At 49.0% G+C, this 27,138-nt stretch overlaps 1 protein-coding gene across 3 annotated transcripts in view; it reads left to right on the top strand.

The window, feature by feature from the left end:
• The window catches only part of col12a1b (collagen, type XII, alpha 1b), a 97,513-nt gene extending 76,164 nt beyond the window's left edge, over positions 1-21,349 (top strand). For 2 of the 3 annotated variants that reach the window (XM_088001712.1, XM_088001711.1), the window contains 27 exons: positions 28-174; positions 254-370; positions 2,786-2,938; positions 3,159-3,233; positions 3,506-3,645; positions 4,340-4,463; positions 5,928-6,071; positions 7,069-7,233; positions 7,304-7,342; positions 7,414-7,552; positions 8,069-8,211; positions 8,655-8,764; positions 11,458-11,616; positions 12,073-12,150; positions 12,660-12,746; positions 14,315-14,368; positions 14,450-14,545; positions 14,875-14,928; positions 15,404-15,457; positions 15,532-15,585; positions 15,698-15,769; positions 15,849-15,884; positions 16,993-17,059; positions 17,136-17,324; positions 17,397-17,465; positions 17,888-18,058; positions 20,812-21,349. In XM_088001712.1, coding sequence (XP_087857838.1) covers positions 28-174; positions 254-370; positions 2,786-2,938; positions 3,159-3,233; positions 3,506-3,645; positions 4,340-4,463; positions 5,928-6,071; positions 7,069-7,233; positions 7,304-7,342; positions 7,414-7,552; positions 8,069-8,211; positions 8,655-8,764; positions 11,458-11,616; positions 12,073-12,150; positions 12,660-12,746; positions 14,315-14,368; positions 14,450-14,545; positions 14,875-14,928; positions 15,404-15,457; positions 15,532-15,585; positions 15,698-15,769; positions 15,849-15,884; positions 16,993-17,059; positions 17,136-17,324; positions 17,397-17,465; positions 17,888-18,058; positions 20,812-20,912 — 2,837 coding nt within the window. In that variant the 3' untranslated portion in view covers positions 20,913-21,349. Of the gene's footprint in view, positions 1-27; positions 175-253; positions 371-2,785; positions 2,939-3,158; positions 3,234-3,505; positions 3,646-4,339; positions 4,464-5,927; positions 6,072-7,068; positions 7,234-7,303; positions 7,343-7,413; positions 7,553-8,068; positions 8,212-8,654; positions 8,765-11,457; positions 11,617-12,072; positions 12,151-12,659; positions 12,747-14,314; positions 14,369-14,449; positions 14,546-14,874; positions 14,929-15,403; positions 15,458-15,531; positions 15,586-15,697; positions 15,770-15,848; positions 15,885-16,992; positions 17,060-17,135; positions 17,325-17,396; positions 17,466-17,887; positions 18,059-18,388 lie in introns of all 3 variants that reach the window. The other variant, XM_088001713.1, reaches the window with a different exon arrangement.
• Positions 21,350-27,138: the final 5,789 nt, after the last annotated feature.

Genomic DNA, 27,138 nt, shown 5'->3' with positions numbered 1-27,138 from the left:
ATCTAGCAGCCTCTGTCGTGTTTCCAGGTAAGGACCAGCCGGTGGACTTCTTTGTGGGCGACGTCACCTCGTTCACTCTGACCAACCTGGAGCCTGGAACCACCTACGATGTGAAGGTTCTGGCTCAGTACAACACCGGGGTCAGCGCGCCGCTCATAGGAGAGGGAACCACACGTAGGTCCCCCCCAGATGCATGATGGGAGTTCAGGTTAACATGGAGGCTGCTGACGGCTTGTTGTTCTGATCGCTGCAGTTTACCTGAACATCACCAACATTGAGACCTACGATGTCAGCCATGACAGCTTCTGCATCAAGTGGAGTCCGCACCGCGCGGCAACGTCCTACCGCATCAAACTCAACCCTGTGGACCGTAAGTCGCCTCTGTCTTTAGTCCACACACTGCCTGGAAATGTCCTGGAACTTCCTGGAAACATCCTGGATTATTGACGTTAAACAATTTTATCTTCTATTATTATTATTTTTACTACTATTAGTATCGTCTTTAGCATTAATATGTGAGGTCATAGTAATAACACTAAACATGTTAATTGTAACAATATTTTTATTTTATCTTTAGAACATAAACATAATTTTATATTTAAAGTCCATGTGGATCAGAGGAGGACATGTTGTCCCCCCGGGTCGAGTCGGTGTGGCCGGTTCTCTGACCTTTGACCTGGACTGGGTAATGCAGGCTCCAGTTCCGACCCGCAGCAGCTGGAACCGGGTTTGGGTTTGACAGGAATCCGTGGTGTCGGTTCCCTCCAGCTCTCAGGTCCGTCTGGTTCCTGTTGCTGCTCAGACTCGGGTTTGGAGATGAAGCTTCGCTGGATGTGCTAGTCATTAGCCGCCGGAACAAATCGGCGGCTAATGACCGAGGGTGAAGAACCGCAGACAGCTGGGAGCCGTCCAGTGAAACCAGTGGGTTCTCCAGAGAAACAAGGGCTCAGTGTGAGGAAGGCTGGCAGGTCTCTTCTGCAGTTAGTTAGTGATGTCAGCCTGAGGGTCGGATTCATCGGCGTTCCGGTGAGGAGCAGCTGATCGCTCCTAAAACATTTTCAGCTCATCCAGACCTGAAGACTGCTAAGCTCTGCATTTAGCGCTTTTAGCTCTCCATAAATATTTTTTTCTGGATAAAATCTAAAGCGCTAATTTAATTGGCTGTTTCATAAACTTTCAGTTGAATAAAGTTTGACGTTTGTATTGAAGTTTTAGTCGACTTTAGGAGTTCCTCAAGCAGTTTGATATTCATGTTCATGTTCTGATTTTGAAGTCAGTTTACGTAGCAGTTCAGTTTCCCCTCCTGAACTTTATTGGACAAAAGCTCCAATCATGTCCATGGACCAACCAATGAGAGAGTTCCTCAACGGCTAAAACACTGAGGCATGCTGGGTACCAACGGTCTGCAATCTGGTGCGTTAGCATTAGCTTCTGCTAAATATCATGATGGCTTAACATTACTGGCTGGTTCCGGTTGGCTCCAGTCTGTTCCTGTTGGTTCCTTTTGGTTCCGGTTGGTTCCAGTTGGTTCCTGTTGGCTCCAGTTGGCTCCTGTTGGTTCCAGTCTGTTCCTGTTGGTTCCGGTTGGTTCCAGTTGGTTCCTGTTGGTTCCGGTTGGCTCCAGTTGGCTCCAGTCTGTTCCTGTTGGTTCCTGTTGGTTCTGGTTGGCTCCAGTTGGCTCCAGTCTGTTCCTGTTGGTTCCGGTTGGCTCGAGTCTGTTCCTGTTGGTTCCGGTTGGCTCCAGTTGGTTCCTGTTGGCTCCAGTCTGTTCCTGTTGGTTCCGGTTGGCTCCAGTTGGTTCCTGTTGGTTCCTGTTGGTTCCGGTTGGTTCCGGTCGGTTCCAGTTGGCTCCAGTCTGTTCCTGTTGGTTCCTGTTGGTTCCTGTTGGTTCCGGTTGGCTCCAGTTGGCTCCAGTCTGTTCCTGTTGGTTCTGGTTGGTTCCAGTTGGTTCCTGTTGGTTCCTGTTGGCTCCAGTCTGTTCCTGTTGGTTCCTGTTGGTTCCGGTTGGCTCCAGTCTGTTCCTGTTGGTTCCGGTTGGCTCCAGTTGCTTCCAGTTGGTTCCTGTTGGTTCCTGTTGGCTCCTGTTGGCTCCTGTTGGCTCCAGTTGGTTCCTGTTGGTTCCAGTCTGTTCCTGTTGGTTCCGGTTGGCTCCAGTTGGTTCCTGTTGGCTCCAGTCTATTCCTGTTGGTTCCGGTTGGCTCCAGTTGGTTCCTGTTGGTTCCTGTTGGTTCCGGTTGGTTCCGGTCGGTTCCTGTTGGCTCCAGTTGGCTCCAGTCTGTTCCTGTTGGTTCCTGTTGGTTCCTGTTGGTTCCGGTTGGCTCCAGTCTGTTCCTGTTGGTTCCGGTTGGCTCCAGTCTGTTCCTGTTGGTTCCGGTTGGTTCCGGTCGGTTCCTGTTGGTTCCTGTTGGTTCCTGTTGGTTCCTGTTGGCTCCAGTTGGCTCCAGTCTGTTCCTGTTGGTTCCGGTTGGCTCCAGTTGGCTCCAGTCTGTTCCTGTTGGTTCCGGTTGGCTCCAGTTGGTTCCTGTTGGTTCCGGTTGGCTCCAGTTGGCTCCAGTCTGTTCCTGTTGGTTCCGGTTGGCTCCAGTCTGTTCCTGTTGGTTCCGGTTGGTTCCGGTCGGTTCCTGTTGGTTCCTGTTGGCTCCAGTTGGCTCCAGTTGGTTCCAGTTGGTTCCTGTTGGCTCCAGTCTGTTCCTGTTGGTTCCGGTTGGCTCCAGTTGGTTCCTGTTGGTTCCGGTTGGTTCCGGTCTGTTCCTGTCTGACCCGTTCCCGTGTTCGTCCTCCTCAGCCTCCAGTTTGGGTCAGCAGGAGGTCACCATCCCGGCCGGCCTGCCTCAGTACTGCTTCGACGAACTCTCTCCGGACTCTCTGTACACAGCCACCGTCTTCGTTCAGACTCCCAATCTGGAAGGTCCAGGAGTCGGCGCCAAGGAGCGGACACGTGAGTCCAGAAGGTTCCTGAACTATTGGTGGTTCTGGTCGGTCCTGGAACCCGGCCTTCTGTTCTAGTTTACTGGAATAAGCTGATTTTTTCCTGCATTTTTTTTGCTACAGTGAAATTAAAATCTGAACCAAAGTCAAACTGGGTTCCTTAGCAGCAACTGGTTTGTTCCTGGTTCTGGTTTACTGATCAACATGTTGGTCATTCTGTTTGCTCTCAGTGGTGAAGCCGACTCCGGTTCCGACTCTGCCCCCAACCCCGACGCCGCCCCCCACCATCCCACCTGGATGGGCAGGTGAGTCTGCAGCAGAGAGAGTTTACCTGGATGGGAAGCGGTTCTGATCCGCAGAGAGGAAACATCCCCGCAGTGTGACCATGAGTAAACAGTATGTTACTCTAGTCTAGACGGGAGGAAGTAGCTGCACGAACATCCATCTCTACTTCCTGTTCAGACTCGGAAACATTCCTGAAGTCTGTCGAGGTTAAGAGGCTCTGATGGGTCAGAACCAGAAGAACTGGGTCAGAGTTCTGGCTGCGTACGTTGAGCTTTGCTTGGTGTGTGTGCAGTGTGTAAAGGAGCCAAAGCAGACGTTGTGTTCGTCATCGACGGCTCCTGGAGCATCGGGGAGGAGAGCTTCACCAAGGTCGTCCACTTCGTCTCCAGCATCATCGCCGCCTTCGACGTCGTCGGACCGTCAGGGATGCAGGTCAAAGTTCAAACATCATCATTAATCTGAAAGTCATTGATAAATCATTTCATAATCTGCTGATCAGCAGATTATTTATATTTAAAATAAAGGAGATTATGTTATTAGATTTTTACACAAATGATTTTCACATAAATAGAATAAATAAATCTGATTTATTTATTCTATTTATTCATTTATTTATCAAAGATAAATAGTGGCTCTAATCGGTCCGCTCCGATTAGAGCCACTAACAAAAATCTGACTCTTTTCTTTTCTCACAATTTTGATTTTAATTCTGAAACAAAAAACTAAATAGATGTTTTAGTGGCCCTGGTCCTGTTCAACAGCGATGGCACGCAACACAGTGAAATATATTTATATATAAATATCATAAGGTCACATTTCAAGAATAATTATTTTAATCTTTGTTCCTGTAAAATAATCAAACTTTAAACAGTAAAGCTTCAGATTTTCCTTCCACTCAACTTTCCATTTTAATGCAGCGATCCCTCTGTCACATGTTCACTACAAAACATTTCTGTTGAATTAATTTTAATTGTTGCTGTGATGTGATGAGAAGCAAAAGGTTTGCTTTCCACTCACTGTAAAACGGAACCGGCCATGTTTAGTTTATACTGGATCTCCGTCTCGGAGGATCCAGAGATTAATCCGGATTATTCCAGATGTTCTGATGAAGCCGCTCCTATTCCAGGTTTCCTTCGTTCAGTACAGCGACGGCTCAAAGACCGAGTTCAAGCTCAACTCATACGCAGACAAAGGCGTCGCCATGGCAGCGGTGCATCACATCCGCTACCGAGGAGGAAACACCAAGACAGGTGTGTTTGGATGGTCCGATACAGTCCTGGTACTGGTCCTGGTCCATGTCCGGTCCGGTCCATGTCCAGTCTGGTCCTGGTCCCGGTCCTGGTCCCGGTCCCGGTCCATGTCCGGTCCGGTCCCGGTCCTGGTCCCGGTGCGGTCCATGTCCTGGTCCCGGTCCTGGTCCATGTCCGGTCCTGGTCCCGGTCCTGGTCCTGGTCCATGTCCTGGTCCCGGTCTGGTCCGGTCCTGGTCCTGGTCCCAGTCCGGTCCATGTCCTGGTCCCGGTCCTGGTCCATGTCCGGTCCTGGTCCCGGTCCTGGTCCTGGTCCATGTCCTGGTCCCGGTCTGGTCCAGTCCTGGTCCATGTCCTGGTCCCGGTCCTGGTCCTGGTCCCGGTCCGGTCCCGGTCCGGTCCATGTCCTGGTCCCGGTCCATGTCCGGTCCTGGTCCTGGTCCTGGTCCATGTCTGGTCCTGGTCCCGGTCTGGTCCTGGTCCATGTCCCGGTCCCGGTCCAGTCCATGTCCGGTCCAGTCCTGGTCCCGATCCAGGTCCGGTCCTGGTCCCGGTCCGGTCCTGGTCCATGTCCTGGTCCCGGTCTGGTCCGGTCCTGGTCCTGGTCCATGTCCTGGTCCCGATCCCGGTCCGGTCCTGGTCCCGATCCCGGTCCGGTCCTGGTCCCGGTCCCGGTCCGGTCCTGGTCCATGTCCGGTCCGGTCCATGTCCAGTCCGGTCCTGGTCCCGGTCCCGGTCCGGTCCCGGTCCTGGTCCGGTCCTGGTCCTGGTCCCGCTCCGGTCCTGGTCCCGGTCCATGTCCTGGTCCCGGTCCGGTCCTGGTCCCAGTCCTGGTCCCGGTCCCGGTCCGGTCCATGTCCCGGTCCCGGTCCATGTCCGGTCCCGGTCGCGGTCCTGGTCCCGGTCCCGGTCCGGTCCCGGTCCGGTCCTGGTCCTGGTCCCGCTCCGGTCCTGGTCCCGGTCCATGTCCTGGTCCCGGTCCGGTCCTGGTCCCGGTCCGGTCCTGGTCCCGGTCCATGTCCGGTCCTGGTCCCGGTCCCGGTCCATGTCCGGTCCTGGTCCCGGTCCTGGTCCCGGTCCTGGTCCCGGTCCGGTCCTGGTCCCGGTCCGGTCCTGGTCCCGGTCCTGGTCCTGGTCCCGGTCCCGGTCCGGTCCGGTCCCGGTCCCGGTCCGGTCCGGTCCTGGTCCCGGTCCTGGTCCTGGTCCCGGTCCCGGTCCGGTCCGGTCCTGGTCCCGGTCCGGTCCTGGTCCCGGTCCGGTCCTGGTCCCGGTCCGGTCCTGGTCCCGGTCCATGTCCTGGTCCCGGTCCTGGTCCCGGTCCTGGTCCCGGTCCGGTCCTGGTCCCGGTCCGGTCCTGGTCCCGGTCCGGTCCTGGTCCGGTCCTGGTCCCGGTCCGGTCCTGGTCCCGGTCCCGGTCCGGCCCGCCTGTCTCCGGCCTGCCGCTCTAACCTGTGGGTGTGAACAGGCGAGGCGCTGAAGCACACGTATGAGAAGGCCTTCTCGGTGGAGAACGGGATGCGGAGGAACGTCCCCAAGGTGGTGGTGGCCATCACGGACGGTCGGTCTCAGGACGAGGTGAAGAAGAACGCCGCCAAGCTGCAGCATGCAGGTAATGATGCAGCGATTTATGGCTCCGTTTCCTCCTAAAGGTTTATTATCCACTCCACCAGCAGAGGGCACTAATGGGCCAGTAGAGGAGCTATTCTTTAATTTAGCACCTTTGCTAACTTTGAAAACGTCTAGCGCACTTCGCTTCATGTTGCAGGATGAATTCCAAACGCTAATTCACGCAGCTGTTTGGTAAACATTCAGCTAAATGAAGTTTAGTGTAGTTTTGGTTATCAACTGTTTTCAGATATTTATATTCACGCTCTTATTTTGAAGTTGGTGAACACTGTTTTATCCACATCCTGAAGGGCAAACTCTACAGGTCGGTGTGTAATTACACATGTTACCCTGCAGAGGGTGACATACTGTGTAGTACAGTAAGTCCAGTCCTCCAGAGACGGACTCAGACCGGGACAGTCTCAGAACCGCCTGCAGCGAGCCGACCGTCTGATTCAGGTGTGCTGGAGCAGGAAGCTGCAGGACGGCTGCACCTGAGCACCGCTGCTCTAGTACAACATATTGTATCATTGACACATGGTGGGTGTCAACATTGTTGAAGTTAGCGTGTTAGCATTAGCTTCTGCTACATGCTGTATTGGTACAGTGCTTTAGCGTTAGCGGAACTAGCTTTGTAGCTAGCGGTTCTAACCGCTCCAGTCTAACAGCTGGAAGTTAAAACTTGTTTGTTGTCGCTTCTCTTTTGGATCCTGAGGGAACCAGGAACTGTTTCTCTCTGGACGCCATTTTGTGTCCTTTATTGCCTTCATGTTGACCCAAACATCCAGACGTCCTCAGTTTCACCAAATGGACCAAAATGGAGTCCAAAGTCTGAACTTTTCCAAACTTACATCAGGATCCCTTTGATCTGAGGTCGTTTCAGATGATGGAGACAGAAATCAGTGAGGTTCTGACCGTGGCTCTGGTTCTGACCCGTGGCTCTGGTTCTGACCCGGGTTCTGACCCGTGGCTCTGGTTCTGACCCGTGGCTCTGCTCCCAGGGTACAGCGTCTTCGCCATCGGCGTGGCGGACGTGGACTTCGTGGAGCTGCAGGAGATCGGCAGCAAGCCCAGCGACAGACACGTGTTCGTGGTGGACGACTTCGACGCCTTCGACTCCATCAAGGAGAATCTGATCACCTTCATCTGCGAAACGTCGACTTCCTGTCAGTCCGCCTCCGTTTCCGCCTCTCACTCTGAAACCGTTCCCCAATGAACGCTCTGTTCCCTCCACAGCCTGTCCTCTCATCTACCTCAATGGCTTCACCTCACCTGGTGAGTTCTAGCTTCAGGTGGAACCGGGTCAGAACCCTGCTCCTCCTCTTCATCCTCCTCCTCTTCCTCAGGGTTCAGGATGCTGGAGGCCTTCAACCTGACGGAGAAGACCTACAGCTCCGTCCCCGGCGTCTCCATGGAGCCCGGATCCTTCAACAGCTACACGGCGTACCGGCTGCACCGCAACGCCTTCCTGACCCAGCCCAGCACGTGAGTCCCTGCCGGGTCGCCGGGTCTGCTCACTGGTTCTGGTCCAGATTTATGTTGTGTAGAAGCTGAATGCTACTTCTCCATGCTAGCCTGAGGGTTCTTATCCAGAACCGGAACCAGAGGACCTGAGGGTCTATGCTGTGTTTTCTGGATGTTCTCCAGGCCGGCTTTCTAACTGTCTGTGCAGGTTCAGGTCAGAGGTCATCCTGATCTGGTTCCTCTGCAGGTCCAAAGATGGTAACTTCAGATTCTGTTCAGCTGGAGAAAGTTCTGGCTCCCCTTCATTGATTTGTTGTGTCTGTTCAGTGATTGGCTGGTTCAGAGGCACCTTGTGACATCATAATATGGTAGTCATGGAAACTGATCTCAACTACAGTGGGAGCTTATAGAAATGAGAGCAGTCCCTGGACTGAGCCCTGGGGAACCCCACATGTGGTTCAGTCTGATGGGGCCAATGCATTCTAACGTAGCGACTCTATGGCAGCTTCTAGTTTCAGCTCTATGTGTCCTGAGCAGAGAGCTGCACCCAGACGGCCTGCCCGACACCTTCACCATCATCCTGATGTTCCGCCTGCTGCCCGACTCTCCCGCCGAGACCTTTGACCTCTGGCAGGTCTCCTCCAAGGACCACAAGCCTGAGACCGGAGTCACCGTGGACGGTGAGTCCGCCGCGGTGCTGGAGGGCAACGAGGGCAACGCAGAGCAATGCAGGGCAACACAGGGGAACCAGTGCTCAGCTAGTGATGCTATGCTAGCAGTGCTCAGCTAGTGATGCTATGCTAGCAGTGCTCAGCTAGTGATGCTATGCTAGCAGTGCTCAGCTAGTGATGCTATGCTAGCAGTGCTCAGCTAGTGATGCTATGCTAGCAGTGCTCAGCTAGTGATGCTATGCTAGCAGTGCTCAGCTAGTGATGCTATGCTAGTGGTGCTCATAAAGCTCCAGTTGATCCTCCTTGCTTCTAATTAAAACGTATCAGATTCCTTAATATCTTTGTTTTGACATCTGACTGAACAAATTCCCTATTCTGAACAGATCTTGAACAGTTCTTCTGTCTCTGATTTGAACAGTTCTCTTGGTTCTGAACAGTTCTCTCTCCTCCAGGTTCTGCTCAGACTGTTTCGTTCTACAATAAGGACGAAACCGGAGAAATCCAGAGAGTCACGTTTGACCACAGCCTGGTGAAGAAGATCTTCCATGGCAGCTTCCACAAGGTAAGCCGTCCAGGCCCCTCCCCCACCCGCTGCTGCTCACATCAGGACGTCTGAATCATGAAACGTTTTTCTGCTCTGAGGAGAAAATCTTTAGGGGGAGCGTCTCTGTTCCTCCCAGTCCAGATGAGGAGATGGAGCACTAACATCTGAGGAGGTCAGACAGCGCCCCCCGCAGGTTAAAGGCAGCGCATCAGGCCACGCTTGTCTCGATCCCTGAACCATTTCCAGAGAGCCAGACCGTCCATGAATATATCAGGAATATTCCACAGCGCCGTTATTTTTATCCAAATATATCCCAGGAAACATTTGATGTTTTGATACGTAAACCGTGAATTCTTCCTAGAAATCTAGAAACCGTTTGGTTTAGTTTTTATTCGTTAGATGTCAGAGTTGCTGCTAAATGCTTCATGTCTGACTTCATGACGGTTAGTAATAAACACACAGTGGTTTGAAGTAACGAAGTACTTCGTTACTGTACTTAAGTACAATTTTCATGTATCTGTACTTAAGTAGATTTAATAATGGGTACTTTCTACTTTTACTCCACTACATTTTACAGTAAGTATCTGTAGTTTCTACTTCACTACATTTCTACTAAACTGTCCCGTTTCTCGTTACATCCAAGTCGCGTTGAGCTTTTTGTCCGTTAAAATGTGACGTTCAGGGTTTTAAAGTGGCGCCGTAAAATCCGAGCAATAACGTGACTTAGTGTCTGTTGTCACCCATCGCCTCCACCTTTACTCGCACGCGGAGCTCCAGACATGCGCAGTGGTTTCCTCTGAGCGGGAGAAGATGTCTGTCTAATCGTCAGTAATATAATAGCTGCATATAAGATATGGCGACATGTAAAATCAGCAGCGCTTCGCTTCCACAGACAGTGGGACTGAGTCCAACTTTTAGCGTCACTTGGAAGGAAAGCTTAAAGAAAGGTAAGATCTGTGGACGTGATGCTAGCTAAGCTAGCTGTACTGAGACACATGTTGCATCTGCGCTGAAAAAAAGTTGCTACTCATGCCATTGTGTGTTGACTGAGGTGTTCATATATGGGACAACGCTGTGACCAAAGTGCAATATAGTAATATGACATTCAGGAACGATCCGATTCTTCTGGACGGATCTTTACTAAGTCCTAAGGACTGAAGCCTCACTGAGAGCCGTTCTTTGTTCTTGTGTACACTGCAGTAGCTAACACATACACACGTTTATTTAATCGCCGAATAAGTAAAAGTTGAACGAACACAGAGCATGCTCATTGATTGATCTCCTGTCATGGTGGCAAACATCGCAGTGGGAGGGAGGATGAGAACAGTCATGGTGCTCCTTCTGCTTGGTTTCTTGTTGCGCCGTTGGACAGTGTTCATAGTTGAACGTTATTTACCGTTAATTGCGATGTTTCAGTTGTGGTTTCTGACATGGGCAATATGGGCAATGGTCCAGGGTGTTATTTTTCTAGGGATAGCAGGAGACCTCTGCGGATTGTAGCACAGCAATGAAAGCAAAACAGAATGAAATGAGTTTTAATTGATACTGGTTAAATATATTTCAGCTCTAAGTATTTAACATCTAGGTGTTTTTATGGGAATGTGGATCTTTCAGATCAATCTGAGAACCAATTTTGATAAACTTAATTTTATTATATCATGTAGCGCAGGGCGCTGGTCTTGGTCTCGGGTTCGGTGGTCTTGACTACAACTCTGCTACGTGGCTCCTTGGTTGCATGTTCTCCCTCACCCACCTTCTTTCCATCCCCTTTCTGTTGGATTTCTTTCTAAATAAATGTCACTAATGAAGTTCATGTTATGTTAGGACAGGAGACGAGATGTTTCCATTCCTGAAATTATGATTCATAGAATCACATATCTAAGTATAAACTGTTACAGAGAATAAACACAATAAGGACATGTTTAATCTGTGGCATTGTTCATTAAAATGGCACATTTCTTATGTATTAAAATTAAATACGATCAGTTCACTTAATGATATTAGCGATTAGGTTATCCATTCAGCAAGTACTTTTACTTTTAATACTTAAGTATTTTTAAAAGCCAGTACTTTTTTACTTTTACTTGAGTACATTTTTTGAGTACTTTCTCCACCACTGTAAACACACAGCAGCGATGCCAGTCAGCCACTTCCTGCCTCCATATCAGATTCCTTAATATCTTGGTTTGGATATTAAGGAACTGGCTAGGCGCCACTTCCTGCCCTCTGGCGCCACTTCCTGCTGCCATTGTGCTGCAGGAAGTGAGCAGTAAATAACCGAGAGGATGTTTGGGATTCCAGTGGCGGCGCCTGTGAAACGGGTCCAGTAAACCTAGCAGTGGTTCTGGAGAGGAGGCGACCCGGTCTGGTGTTCCTCTGGTTCTACGCTGCACCAGAAGGTTTTTCTGATCTCGGATCAAAGTTCTGGACTCGGTTCCTCCTTTGTTCTGGTTCAGTCGGGCTTTTCCAGGAAACCTTGATCCATGTTTCCTGTGAATCAGTGCGAGTGAGACACTGTCAGTGTGATCCTATCTGTGTTTAGACCCGGCCTCAGGTTCTGGGGCTCAGGCCCAGGTCTGATCTCTGGGGGTTCGAAACATTAGATGTTCTCACAGAGATGGAGGTGTTTTACTCCGACATGTGAACCAGAACCGGGCCCAGAACCAGAACCGGGCCCACAAGGCCCACTGACCCGTGTTCTCCTCCCTCAGCTCCACATCCTGGTTTCCTCCAGCAGCGTGAAGCTGAAGGTCGACTGCCAGGAAGTGGAGGAGAAGAAGACAAAGGCGGCCGGCAACGTTTCCAGAGACGGGTACCAGGTTCTGGGCAAGATGGCCAAGTCCATCGGGTCCAAAGGCCAGTCTGCCACGGTGAGTCAGCGGCCCCCGAACCACCACCAGGAACCCAGACAGGTTAAATCATTTCATCCCCAATGATCTGGAGACATACGACAAAATACAGACATATCACCTGTACAGGCGAGATATGAAATGAAACATAATAACATGGAATAAATGATAATAACATGGAATAAATGATAATAACATGGAATAAATGATAATAACATGGAATAAATGATAATAACATGGAATAAATCATAATATTGAATAAATCATAATAACATTGAATAAATCATAATAATGAATAAATCATAATAATGAATAAATCATAATAATATATAAGGTATGTGTAATAAACCACAGGATGCAGCAGCAGGTCTGCATCTGCTGCAGTTGCTGCAGTAACTGGATCCAGACCTCCTGCTGCTTTTCCTGTTTACGGATCAGAACCGTGTCCAGCATCATGTTCTGCTGTTCCCTCCTCAGTTCCAGCTCCAGATGTTTGACATCGTCTGCAACCTGGCCTGGACCAGCCGGGACCGCTGCTGCGACCTGCCCTCCATGGTGAGAGTCTTTTACCCTGCAGCCTCGGCTGACTGAATCTTTGCTGCTGCACTCGGCGCTCCAAACCCGGGTTCTGTTCCTGACCCGGTTTCCCTCTGAGGTTCTGTTGGGTTTGTTCCAGAACTTTCACAGAACATCCCGGCTGCAGCACAAAACAAGGAAACTATGCCAACATGTTTGGCTGGAGTCTCCAGAGCTTCTGAGAGTTTCACAGGAAAATGTGGAGGAAGGAAAAACTGCAGCTCAGCCTGAGGATTTTCTGAAAGAAGCAGCTAACAGTTTATTTAAAGAGTTTATTCATGTAAACCCAACAGTGCTGATCTGATCAGGCTGCTGGCTGCAACATGTTTTCCCTCCACTAAACTTTCCATCAACCTTTAGCAACTTCCTCTCAGAGGAATCAGAACTCTGATTAATTCTGCTTCCGGTTCAGAACCAGAACTATAGGTGCTTTGGTACCAGTTTCCTCTGTCTTCCACGTTGACCTTTGACCTGTGTTTGTCCTGCAGAGAGACGAGCTGAAGTGCCCCGCCCTGCCCAACGCCTGCACCTGCACGTCGGAGGCCAGCGGCCAGCCGGGCCCCCAGGGTCCAGTGGTGAGTCAGCGCTCAGGCCCGGTTCACAAACCCGGCAGAACCGGCGGTTCTGGAGACCCTGGAATCCGACCAGAACCAATGATGCAACCGCTAAGCGAACACAGGAAGGAGGCAGAACAAGAGCTAAGAAACACAGCTGCAACATGCTGCAACTTCTGACTGGCAACAGGTTGCCTCTGGTAGCTCCAACAGGTTGCCTCTGGTAGCTGCAACAGGTTGCCTCTGGTAGCTGCAACAGGTTGCCTCTGGTAGCTCCAACAGGTTGCCTCTGGTTGCTGCAACAGGTTGCCTCTGGTTGCTGCAACATGCTGCAACTTCTGACTGGCAACAGGTTGCCTCTGGTAGCTGCAACAGGTTGCCTCTGGTAGCTGCAACAGGTTGCCTCTGGTTGCTCCAACAGGTTGCCTCTGGTTGCTGCAACAGGTTGCCTCTGGTAGCTGCAACAGGTTGCCTCTGGTTGCTCCAACAGGTTGCCTCTGGTTGCTGCAACAGGTTGCCTCTGGTTGCTGCAACAGGTTGCCTCTGGTAGCTGCAACAGGTTGCCTCTGGTAGCTGCAACAGGTTGCCTCTGGTAGCTGCAACAGGTTGCCTCTGGTAGCTGCAACAGGTTGCCTCTGGTTGCTCCAACAGGTTGCCTCTGGTAGCTGCAACAGGTTGCCTCTGGTAGCTGCAACAGGTTGCCTCTGGTAGCTGCAACAGGTTGCCTCTGGTAGCTGCAACAGGTTGCCTCTGGTTGCTCCAACAGGTTGCCTCTGGTTGCTCCAACAGGTTGCCTCTGGTTGCTGCAACAGGTTGCCTCTGGTTGCTGCAACAGGTTGCCTCTGGTTGCTGCAACAGGTTGCCTCTGGTTGCTGCAACAGGTTGCCTCTGGTTGCTCCAACAGGTTGCCTCTGGTTGCTGCAACAGGTTGCCTCTGGTTGCTGCAACAGGTTGCCTCTGGTTGCTCCAACAGGTTGCCTCTGGTTGCTCCAACAGGTTGCCTCTGGTTGCTGCAACAGGTTGCCTCTGGTAGCTGCAACAGGTTGCCTCTGGTTGCTGCAACAGGTTGCCTCTGGTTGCTCCAACAGGTTGCCTCTGGTTGCTCCAACAGGTTGCCTCTGGTTGCTGCAACAGGTTGCCTCTGGTTGCTCCAACAGGTTGCCTCTGGTTGCTCCAACAGGTTGCCTCTGGTTGCTGCAACAGGTTGCCTCTGGTTGCTCCAACAGGTTGCCTCTGGTTGCTCCAACAGGTTGCCTCTGGTTGCTGCAACAGGTTGCCTCTGGTAGCTGCAACAGGTTGCCTCTGGTTGCTGCAACAGGTTGCCTCTGGTTGCTCCAACAGGTTGCCTCTGGTAGCTGCAACAGGTTGCCTCTGGTTGCTGCAACAGGTTGCCTCTGGTTGCTGCAACATGTCGGTGTGTTGCATCATTCATGTGTTCATGGCGTGATTCCAGTCTGCTCCGTCCACCTTCACATGATGCAGCAACCTGCTGCAACTAGAGGTTGCGGCAGCTGGTTGCTGCATTGTGTTGCTGCAGCGGCAGGTTGCTGCAGCAACCTGCCGCTGCAGCTCGCTGTGTGTCCCCGCAGGGCGCTCCCGGGAGTAAGGGGCCCCGAGGTGAGCGAGGCGAAGCCGGAGCTCCGGTGAGTTTCTCTGATCAAAGATCCTCTCCGCTGCAGGACGCTCCACTCGTTACATGTCTCATGCTGCTCTCTGTGCCTCAGGGGCCAGCAGGGCCGCCAGGAAACATCGGACCCCCAGGGCCCATGGGTCTGCCCGGCCCCCAGGGGCCCAGCGGCATGTCCATCCCTGGAGAGGCCGTAAGTCCGACTCACACACCTGGACTTCCTGTCAGATTTTAACATCCATCAGTTTCCTGTGAAACCGAATAAAAAGAAGATTCTTTACTGTGGTCATAAACCCCTCGGTCGGTTCTGACCCGGTCTGTCGGTTCTGACCCGGTCTGTCAGTTCTGACCGGTCGGTTCTGACCCGGTCTGTTAGTTCTGACCGGTCGGTTCTGACCCGATCTGTCAGTTCTGACCGGTCGGTTCTGACCCGGTCTGTTAGTTCTGACCGGTCGGTTCTGACCCGGTCTGTTAGTTCTGACCAGTCGGTTCTGATCTGACTCCCTGTGCTCTCCTCCTCAGGGCCGGCCGGGACCGAAGGGAGACCCCGGAGACTCAGGCCTTCCGGGACAGAAGGTAAGCCCGGTTCTGCTCTGGTTCTGGACCGGAAGCAGATAAAACTCATGTTCTGACAACCGGACCGGATTCGGGTAGGATCTGGACCAGACCACACCCAGAGTGTGAGGGATTCCCTGGCCAGGTCCAGAATGTTCTGAGAGGCAGCAGAACCGGAACCGGGTCAGCTGGGATTTTAAAGTTTAAGTTTTCGTTATGAACATAGAGAGAATTATATTATTGTTATTACTATTGTTATTACTATTGTTATTACTATTGTTATTACTAAATGTTTGATAGATATGATCAGTTATTCTTATTGGGTCAAAGTTTGTTGTTAGTGTAGGAACGCACTTCCTGTTTAGATTCTTCGCCTCTGCTGGTTACCGTGGAAACTGCAGAGTTCTGACAAATGACCCGGTTCCGGGTCCAGATGTACTGTCCAACACCTTTGGGTCCGGACAGCAGAACTTCAACTTGTTTTTTGGTTCTGCAGGGTTCTCCTGGTGCCGTTGGTCCCATCGGACCCGTCGGACCTTCTGGAGTAAGGGTGAGTGCCGAGCGATTCGGTTCTGTCAGAACACAGGAAGTTCTGGTTCTGAACCCAGGTTCTCCTGTTTCCAGGGACCTTCAGGAAAGGAGGGACCAACCGGACCCAGAGGACCACCAGGACCCATGGTGAGACTGCCGGAGGTTCTGGACCTACTGGACCTGCTGGACCTTCTGGACTGACTAGACCTGCTAGACCCATTAGACCTACTGGAGCTGACCTCTGTGTGTTTCCTTCCAGGGCCCTCCAGGAACTCCAGGAATTCAAGGCCCTTCAGGACAGCCTGGGAACCCCGGGGACCTTGGCCCCCCGGTGAGTGTTGGGAATCTCAGAACATTTCTGGAGTTCTGCTGCTGAAGGTCCAAATGTTCTGGTTCTGTTCTGCTTCCAGGGAGTTGTCGGTCCAAAGGGAGACAAAGGAGAGCGGGTGAGTCCGATCGTCTCCAGCTGAACGTGTCAGAATCAGAAACCCCATTTCTTTATTTACTGTTCACCTGCGCAATGCATGCTGGGACGTTAACACTGGTCGGTTATAATGGACTGGAGGCACAAAAACATCCAGGGAAACTGCCGTTAAACATGACGTTAGCACAAACAAGCTCACATCACACCGTTAGCAGGAGCCGTAGAGCTAACACCGTTAGCAGGAGCCGTAGAGCTAACACCGTTAGCAGGAGCCGTAGAGCTAACACCGTTAGCAGGAGCCGTAGAGCTAACACCGTTAGCAGGAGCCGTAGAGCTAACAGCGTTAGCAGGAGCCGTAGAGCTAACAGCGTTAGCAGGAGCCGTAGAGCTAACACCGTTAGAAGGAGCCGTAGAGCTAACACCGTTAGCAGGAGCCGTAGAGCTAACACCGTTAGCAGGAGCCGTAGAGCTAACACCGTTAGCAGGAGCCGTAGAGCTAACACCTTTAGCTGTTAGCTCTACGGCTAGAGCTAACAGCTAAAGGTTAGCTCTAGCCTTTAGCTAGAGCTAAAGGCTAGAGCTAGCCGGGCAGGCAGGGGCCCCGTGGGGAGCCCGGTGCCGGAGGCAGGAACGGGTTCCCCGGCAGCCCGGGCCAACCCGGCCAGCAGGGCGAGTTGGTTAACGCTAACCCTAACCCTCCTTTAGAAGGAGCCGTAGAGCTAACACCGTTAGCAGGAGCTGTGATAAGTTAACAACTTTTGTTGAGTAACGTTTATTTCAAATGTACAAACACCTGAGTAAAAAGATGGAGATCGTTTAGTGCCGTCAGAAGGTGCTATGTAGCTAGAACAGTTAGCTATTTTCTCGATTTGGAAGCTGCTATCAGAAGAAATCTTTGTCTTCTTTGGATTTTGTTTCATCTCGCTCCTCTTCCTCAGTTTGTTCATCTTCATCTCCTCATTGTTTCTGTTTTCTTGTGTTTCAACGCGCTCTGGTCCAAAAGGCTGAAGGTTACTCGTTCTGCTGTAGTAACTAGCATACGTCATGTAGCAGGAAGCTCGCTAACGTCAGCAACATGTCGTCATGGTGATTTTATCAGACTCTAAGTCGGCTGCTCTCTGTTGCCGCAGGGCGACTTCGCCCCCCAGAACATGATGCGCTCCATCGCCCGCCAGGTCTGCTCACAGCTGGTCAGCGGTACGTAGCCGCCGCCGCTAAGCTATGCGTCGCTCCCTGCTGGTTCTGGTCAGGAACGCTCCCGGTTCTGTTTCAGACCAGATGAGCCGGGTCAACACCATGCTGAACCAGATCCCCAACGGGAACTACCGCAGCAGCAGCAGCCCGGGCCCCCCGGGGCCGCCAGGGCCGCCGGGCAGGCAGGGGCCCCGTGGGGAGCCCGGTGCCGGAGGCAGGAACGGGTTCCCCGGCAGCCCGGGCCAACCCGGCCAGCAGGGCGAGAGAGGTAGGTCCGGAAATGGAACCGGAACCGGAACCCGGTGAGGACGGCTCAATATGTGACCCACGGTGTGTTCAGGTCCCGCAGGAGAAAAAGGCGACCGAGGAGTCCCAGGAGTCGGACAGAAAGGACCCAGAGGGCCGCCAGGTACCAGCATCAGTGTTTATGTTCTGGATGCTTGTAAAAACTGAACCAGGAAAAAGCAAAGCTTTTATTTTGAAAAGTATCTGAATCATTAAAAACATCTGTTTTGATTTTATGTTTTAAGATGACACTTTTATTTTGAAAGGCTAAAGTCACTCACCTGTTTTAATTGTGTTATATACCATCAGGGTTTTATTTTGAAAGGTATAATTTTCTGTGGAAGGATAAATTATTCTATAGAATATTGATCATACTTTAGCAAACAAAATCCTAATGAAATATTTATATAAAAGCTCAGTAGCTTTTATTTTGAAAAGCATACAGGATGACTGACTAGAGGCTTTTATTGTCTAATGAGACAGGAAATGCTCCTGTTCCTAACCATACAGAACCAGGAAGTGTTTGACCTGAACTCTGACCCCCAGGTCCTGCAGGAGAGAGTCGGACCGGGACCCCGGGCCCCTCAGGTTCCCCCGGGCCCCGCGGCCCTCCGGGACGTCCGGGCTACGCCGGGGCCCGCGGCCCCCCGGGGCCCCCCGGCTACTGCGACTCCTCGCAGTGCGTGGGGATTCCCTACAACGGCCAGGGATACATAGGTACGTAGGAGGAGGAATGGTGATGTGGGAACGATCCTCTGGTGACGAGTCTGGGTCCAGGAGTGGATCAGAACCACACCACAGAACCGGGTCACAGACCCAGTTCAGTTCCAGTTCAATTCTGGCCCTCACTGGATAGTTCTGACCCGTCCTGACCGGTTCTGAAATGGTTCTGGCCCATTCTGGAACAGCAGAGCCTCTGAATGACGGTCCGGTCTGAAGCCCCGCCCATGCAGCCTTCGGGTCGGAACCTGGACCCAGACTCTGAGCATTTGTGCATGTGTTGAGCTGATGGTTCTGACCCGGTCCATCCTGTCTGGCCCGTTTCAGGTTCACCGTATAATTAGCCTTGTAATGCCGCCTGTGCTGCTTTCACTGACTGCCAGAACAAACACTGTTAGAACCGCTTAGAGGAAACCGCCGGAACCGGAACACTTAACCAGCAGCGAGGGGAGCCGTACTAACCGCAGCGGCGCCGGCGCCACCGACCCGCCCGGCTCAGTGGAGGAGCATGAGCAGAACCACAGCCCATACTAACAGAAGTGGATTAACAGAGGCGGGTCGTCCTGAACCCGGCTTTAACTCGTAACCCGGCACCGCTCCTCTGTGACCCCGGAGGGTCCGGTTCCTCTCCATCCACAGAACCTTTCCTCTGTGTTGTCCTAAACTGGGTTTCTGTCAGTAACCAACTCCGCTTCAATCTGTGTGATCAGGTCACCTGACTAACACCTGCAGGGGGCGTGGCCTCTGCCTCTGACAGCTCATCGGGACTAAATGAAAATCTGTCCTGGATATTTACTCAACCTTTCTGGATTATTTTTAGAAGTGGATAATGCTAACTAAAAAGTTAGCCGCGCAGCTCTAAAACACTCAGTCAAAACCATTACTTCTGCTAACGCTAAGGCAGTGTTTTTCAACCGCTGTGCCGCGGCACACTAGTGCACCGTGAGTGATCGTCAGGTGTGCAGTAGAAATTATCCAATTTCACCTCCCGTATTTTCCGGACTATAAGCTGCTTCTTCTTTCCTGTGAATTCTTCTTCAACCACCAGGGGGCTCTCTAGCAGGAAGTGAATCATTGGAAGTCAAAATTGGAAATCAAAGAAGAACGCGCTGATTTTCATTTAGAACAACCACATGCTAGCAGCACGACGTAGAAATGTTTTCAAACTCATATGATGCAGCTTCTAAGTTGAGGAGTATCGATCTGGCAGCACAGGAGGGAAATAAAGCCGCTGCACGTAAACTCGGCGTGAACAAAACCGGATTTGGAGACGGAGAACTTAATATATCCAGCAGTTATTAGGACGCAGCCCTCTGCTGCCCTCTGCTGGGTCCTTATGGGAAACCGAGAGCGGCAGAGATACCAGCGGCCTGCAGCCCGGTGCGGCTGATGTATGTAAGTTTTCAGGGGGGGTAAAAAATTTGAAGGCACGGTTTATAGCATGGTGCGCTCATAGTCTGGAAAATAGGGTAATTGGTCTTAAAAGATTTTTTTGAAAACAAACTATCTGTAAATAATGCCATCTCTGAGTGTCTGCTGTAGTACTGACTAGCGGTGTAATCATGTAATTTTCTTACCACTAGATGGCAGTAGGTACAGAGGATTTTACATTAAAACAAGAGAATTAGTGATACATGAATGTTACCACATTCATGCATCACACCACAGTGTTGTGGCTGTTCAGGTGTTCAGGTGTATTTTTGAAGTGGACATGTTAAGTGCAATTTGAAATAAGAAATGTAAAATATGATACATATTTTTTTGTGTTTATTTGATTCCTATTCAAGACACTTTGAAAAGAATGACTTTATATGTAATATAGGCGGCTACAGAGTATCTTTGATTACATTTTTGGTTGGTGGTGTTCAATTAAAACAATGTACCTTGGCTCAGAAAAGGTTGAAAAACACTGCGCTAAGGCACTTTACTAATGTGGTACTTAGTGAAAGCTATTGCTAATCCTGAAGCACTAATCATAAACATTAGTTATCCTAACAGTGACGCGCTATCTTGACATCGTATTTATCCAAAGCCAATGCTAACCCTAAAGCAAGAATGCAAAAATATTATTTCAGCTAATGCTAAAGCGCTAAACTAATGTGGTATTAAACTAAAGCTAATGCTTGACCCCAAAACACTAATTGTAAGCATTAGTTCAGCTAATGATGTAGCACTTTAGCAACAGAGTATTTAGATTAAGCTAATGCTAACACTTAAGCATTAAAACAATAAACTTACTTCCACTAATGCTAATTTGCTGTACTGACAAGGTATTTACTAGAAGCTAGTGCTAAAATGCTAACTTCAAATGTGCCAAGAGGAAATGAGACTGTTGGGTAAACGGCATTCAGCCCCTTCAAAATAAGGGCATGAATATAAACGTCTAAATGAGGGTAGCTAAATGCGCTAAACGTTTTCAAAGTTGGTAAACAAAAAGTTAGCTCTGCTATTAGCACATTAGCAGAAGTGTGCCCACTGCCAGTTTTTGGGATGAATCAATATCAGGTCCAGTCATCCGGACTGAACAGAACTGTTCTGGTTCTGTCAGTGAGTCCAGTTTTAGTCCAGTCTGGATCAGAACCAGAACAGAACCTCTCCCTGCTAGCTGCTGTCAGACGCATTGGCCACGCCCCCTCTCCATGTGGCCACGCCCCCTGCTGTGACTAACCTGTGCCGTCTTACTAACTTGAGCATGCTCAGAGCGTGCGGTCGTCTGTCCTCGTTAATCTCAACGCAGCGTCTCCGAGCAGGAACCCGGGCCGGCACCGCCCCCCAGGAGAACCAGCTGCTCCAGAACCAGCGCCGGAAGAGGTCGCTGCCCAGAACGCCGTCTGACAGGCTGACGTCGTAAGAGCGGCGGCTGAACCCCTGAAGGTGTTTGTGAATACTGTTTGGCGCGGCGGTGTCGGCACTGGAGGAGGCGAGTGTTTGACCCAGTTCTTAGAACCGGAGGAGGTTCTGCTTGGACCAGTAAACCCAGTAAACCCTGTGAGCTTCCCGTTTTCCTGCCTGTAACATATTTGCATAGAGTGAGTGTTAAAGCCGCAGCAGAGCTTCAGGTCCAGTATAACTCGGCTCTCATGTGTATCTTAGTATTTATCAGTTTGCCTTCATTCTGTCACGCGCCGCTTCACCGTCCTGTTGTTCTACCGGGTCGAGTCAGAACTTTTCAGACGCAGCATCACTTTTTATTGTTTTAGCTGCAGATTGTGAAATCCACAGCCGTATTTTCTTATTTATTTCTGAAAACGGAAGAGGCATTTTTCAATAAAACTACTGAAAATCTCATGTGGGTGGCCTGGAGTTTGTGGTTCCTGACGAGACAAAGAGCTCAGGACGTCCAGAGGACAAACGTCCAGGATGTCCACCTGAGGAGAGGACATCTGTCTGCAGAGGACGGACACAGTTTGACCCATCAGTCTCTGGTTCTGGTTCTTAACTGGTCCATAAAACCAGTCATGGAGAAATTAGAGATAGAAAATATCCTGGATGGATGGATGAATGAACGGTTGGATGAATGCTTCTGTCTGGTATCCATTCTTCTCTGGTTGGATGTTCTGGATCTTCTCTCCTCCAGCTGCTCTGAACCCTCAGCCGACTTCCTGGAGCTCTGGGTCGTCATGGTGACATGGTCGTCATGGTTTCAGGACCTGAGCTGGTTCTGCTGACGGCTCCCAGTGCTCCCAGTGCCCCAGCAGCAGGCACTCTATCTGCTGGATGTTTCATTATTCATGTCTGCTGTTCAGGACTTGATTACATTTCACTGAAAACTATAAAAATAAAATCATGTATAAAAATGTCTATCATTAAAACTTTTATGAACATTTTAAACATCCAGTTTGAATAAAAATATTACATTTATTAAATTTGAGCTTTATGGTTTTAAATGTCACTCTGGTTTCTGACCCGTTTTCCATTCTATAAGGAATAAGCACTTCAAATTAGGGGAAAAAAGTAAAAATGTGCTTTTTTAATAGGCTTTTATTTTGAAAATATACATCAGATCTGGTTGACGTTTGCTGGTTGTGTTCCAGAGGTGTCCCTCTGTCACTGGAAACAGAGTTTTTCAGCTTTGCATAATGTCCCCAATTATTTCTGATCCATTATTTTTACAACTGCAGCACCTGGATCAAACATGGACCGGATGTGCGCTTTTATTGTGAAAGCAGCACGTAAACGGGTGTACCATAATGTCTTGTGCGGGCGGCTGTTTCCTCCAGGGCCGAAGTCAAGTCTCTGCTTCGGGGTTAACTCCCTCTCTCGCCTTGAACATGAACCAGGCGGTGGTTGGAGGTTAACTTTAATAGCCCCAGCTAACAGCTGAAAGCTGCACAGACGTTTCTTAATAGCCCTGCTCCGGTCGCCGTCTCCATAGACATCAATACTAATTAATTAAATTAAAGTATTAATGTCTATGGCCGTCTCCACTCTCCGCCACACATACCGTTTCCCACTCGCTCCTCAAGCATGTAGGTTTCAGCACGCAGCGCCCCCTTCTGACCGGAGGACGGCTGACACACCTCTCACTGAGCTAATCGTCACATACAGCGGAGGCACTTTGCGCAACAAAAGGAAACTAAAACCTTTAATAATGAGCTGAATTACGAAAACATGACAAAGTTTTCGTTTGAATAGATTTTAACGTCTGCTGGTTCTGAATGAAAATGGTCATAAATTCAGTAAAATAATGAGCGTATTTGTTTAACTTTTATTTAAGGAAAGTTGTTTTTATTGAGCAGAAATGAAGCGATCCACACAGAACTTATTATAAAACTTTATGTTGACAGCTGCTGTTTGTAAAATTAACAGCAATACTTTGGGTTATTCAGCCATAAGAGGGAAATATGGCAGTATTGTGGTCAAGACCACCTAACCCGAGACCGAGTCAAGACCAAGACCAGCGCCCCACGCTACAAGACACGATAAAGTGGTGAAATATGATCAAAATTACTTCTCAAATTGATCTGAAAGATCCATATTCACATAAAAACTCCTAGATATTAAATACTTTAAATTTAACCAATATTAAAAGCAGAACAAACTCTTTGTTCTGGTTTGCTTCCATCTCTGTGCTACAATCCGCGGTGGTCTTGTGCCATCCCTAAAAAGATAACACCCTGGGCATTTGCCCATATTGCCCTGTCAGAAACCATCATTATCTGCACCATTAAACATAGCAATTGAGGCAATGCCCTGACACTCAACTATGAACACTGACCAAGGAGCAACAAGCAAGAAGTAACCAGGCACAAGACGCTCACTGTGACTGTTTTCACTCTATCCCAGTACATGAAGCCAGGTAGTCTGACACCATGGCAGACATTACAGCTGCCGCTTTAAACGAGCAATGTGCATGCTCTGTGCTCTTTCGTTATTGTGTTCTATTTATTTAATTAAAAAATATCAATGTACATAATTAAATAAAATAATGATAGATACTGCAGTATACGCAGAGGATTGCAAGAACAAAGAATGGCTCTCAGCGTTGTCCCATATATGCGACAAGTCAGTCAACATCTCCGCACAATAATTCAGGCAGTGAGTGACTTTTTTTTCATCACAATGCTTATGTGTCTCTATACAGCTAGCTTTGCTAACATCACGTTAACGGAGCTTACCTTCTTTGAGCTACTTTTCTAAGTGACGAAAAAAGTTAGACGTCCCCACCGTCTGTGAAAGCGAAGCGCTGCTGAGTTAGCTGTGGCCATCGGATTTCTGATGATTTATGCAGCGCTATTATATTACTGACGATTAGACAGACATTTTCTGCCGCTGAGAGGAAACCACTGCGCATGTCCTGCAGCGCCCGCGCGAGTGAAAAGTGGGGGAACAGAAACACGTTATTGGTTGGATTTTAATGGCGCGTTTTCCATCCACTGAAAACAAAGATGTTAACAAATAAACTGGACAGTATGCTGTAGCTTAGTGATATTTTCACAGTTGCGGTCTCGACTGGTCTTGAAATAAAATGCCGAGTCCTCAGAGCCCAAGACCATCAAAAAATGGAGGCCAAGGCCGATCTCGAGTCCTACAACACTGAAATATGGGGTTATATTTCCTTCGTGTTATTACGTTTATGAATGTCACAGTTTCAACTAAACATTTAGCTTCATAATTCAATATTTAGTCTCCATGAGTTTTCAGGACTTTAGTCAGACTGAATAACTGTCAAAGACCTTTTAAATCCCTGGTGGGGTTCCAGTCTGTTGGGTTGTATTATTTGAACTTTCTCACCAGTTTTCAGACTCATTTTCGTTTTTCTCTCTGAATCAGAATTATTTCAGCAACATGAAAACATGAACACCCCGAGTGTCTCCAGGTCCACCGGCCCTGGTGTGAGGGCCCTCACACCGGGCCCTCACACTGGGCCCTTCCATTGGGCCCTCACACCGGGCCCTCACACTGGGCCCTTCCATTGGGCCCTCACACCGGGTCCTCACACTGGGCCCTTCCTTTGGGCCCTCACACCGGGCCCTTCCTTTGGGCCCTCACACTGGGCCCTCACACTGGGCCCTTCCTTTGGGCCCTCACACCGGGCCCTCACACTGGGCCCTCACACTGGGCCCTTCCACCGGGTCGTCGGGCCACTCCACCGCTAAAACAACGAATCTATTAGTAAATTTGATTTTCTGAACCCTAACCCTGCCGTATGACTTTATTTGACGGGTTTGCATAGGACTGTACGGAAGCGCATTGCTATCACGCAGGAAAAAAAAAATTTCGAGCGCTATCACGTTATAACGTGATACGTATCTCATTAAAACGTGATACGTATCTCGTTAAAACGTGATACGTATGTCGTTAAAACGTGATACGTATGTCGTTAAAACGTGATACGTATCTCGTTAAAACGTGATACGTATGTCGTTAAAACGTGATACGTATGTCGTTAAAACGTGATAGTTATCTCGTTAACGTGATACGTATGTCGTTAAAACGTGATAGTTATCTCGTTAAAACGTGATACGTATCTCGTTAAAACGTGATACGTATGTCGTTAAAACGTGATAGTTATCTCGTTAACGTGATACGTATGTCGTTAAAACGTGATAGTTATCTCGTTAAAACGTGATACGTATCTCGTTAAAACGTGATACGTATGTCGTTAAAACGTGATAGTTATCTCGTTAAAACGTGATACGTATCTCGTTAAAACGTGATAATTTTAGGTCCAGGAAGTGGCGGTATTATGCTAGGCTAGTACAGTGGCTAACATGAATTGGTCAGGTTTCCTTTCATGTTTGGTCTACAACATGTAGAGATACGGATGCTGCTTTGCACTGTGGTTAAAACCATTAATAGCATGCGTACTCTGAGCAGGATCCTAAACAGAACGGGACTGCACCGAAGGAAACGTCAGTCCGGTCCTCTAGCTGTAGCGGCGTTCCTGACTGTCTGGATCGAAGCTGAAGTTGGCTTCCGATTGTAGCTTCTGATTTGGGAAATGGCTAAAGGGAGATTATAACGGAGGCTCAGACGTATTTGCTGAACAGTTTCTGTTCAGATTTGTTTTAACAGTACACTTGCTGAACTATGGCTGTTCGTAACCAAGCAACCGAAATCAACAGAAGGCTCGATAGTGGCAAAAGACAAAACTAGATCCTGTTAAGCATTCTTCAAAATAAAAGACTTCCTCTCTCCAAAATAAATCATAAATCAGCAAAAGCTGAATGGCCTCCTTTAAGCGTCCTGAGAAACAATCACCTAATGATCGTGATTCATAAATCTCTACTCGGCTTGGCTCCAGCATCCTTAAACTTTCTTTTACATAGGTCTGTTAATTCCCATTCTTTACGTTTTAACAATATTTTTCTTTTGCATGTTCCACTTTTCTGAACTGAAAAAGGGAAGCAAGCTTTTAGTGTGATGGCTCCTACAGCCTGGAAACAGCTCCAGTCTGAAATAAAGATGTCAAAGCTGGTTTCACTGGACTTATTTCGAGCGATTCTTAAAAACAGACGAGATTCTATTAAACAGTGTCACTGTTTTTAAATTCTTTTCTACTGTTTTACACTTCTGCATATGCATTAATTAATTTTATTTTGTAACCAGGTTGCTGTGTGTTGCAGACTTCTACCCAGGTCCCTCTTGAAAATAAGATAAGATGTGTATCTCAACGGGGTTTACCTGATAAAATAAAATAAAAAAATAAAAAAATAAAATAATAATATTTGTCAAATATTGGTCAACAATTTTTAATATTTGTCGACAAACAAGGAGCAAAGAAGAGACACCTCTCCTTTACCATATAGGTGACTTAAAATAATGTTTTCTAATGGAGACAAAGAGGGTAGATAAAGATTATTGTGTTGCTTTGATAAAATAAAACTCTGAACTTGAAGATAGTTAATTGTGCGGCAAAGCTAATAATGTATGAGGACCGCACTGGGGTAACTCGGGGGATTTTCATACTGTCCGACGCGTGCTTCAAATAACTCCAGGCCGCTTCTTTGTTGATGCAATCATCTATTTATTCCACTTTGATTGTCTTACTTTACACTGACTGACCAGGACAAAACCGTTCAGTACTACCAACAAATAACGGCATTAAACACGGTCAACAGAAATTATGACCACCACCGGCGCACCCGCTTCCTCAAACATAATAAACCAGCACGCCAGTGTGGCTCCCATTCATACCTTCAGTGACAGCCACGCCCACCTAGACACACCCACCACCTAAGTGTCAAAGGCATGCGCTCCCGTCACCTCAATAATCATTAATTTCATTCATATGGCTCTTACATTCCGGCCCCTAATTATTACAAAATAATTATCAGAAATGTTAACATGTAAGAGACAATCCTAAGAAACAAACAATCATAAATTGCTCAATATTAATTTATCTAAATCTATCCTTTTTGAATAAGCAGTCAACTAGAAACGGAAGTTACTGGTAATGAGAAAGCAGAAAACAAAGGTTGTTAAAATATTCATGTTGTCTCCGCCTCCTGAAGCAAGCACAACTTGGTAATGGGTCTTTCCAGGTAGTTTGTCTTTGTCTTGATGCGAACTGACCGCACCAGTCCTCCTTTATCAGGAACAATGTTCACAACTCTACCCATTAACCAAGAGTT

The sequence above is a fragment of the Poecilia mexicana genome, unplaced genomic scaffold, assembly GCF_051168715.1.
Source record: "Poecilia mexicana isolate PSO_F unplaced genomic scaffold, ASM5116871v1 scaffold_21, whole genome shotgun sequence".
Lineage (NCBI taxonomy): Eukaryota > Metazoa > Chordata > Actinopteri > Cyprinodontiformes > Poeciliidae > Poecilia > Poecilia mexicana.
Note: the sequence above shows the minus strand (reverse complement) of the source record. Positions and strands in the feature narration are given on the sequence as shown.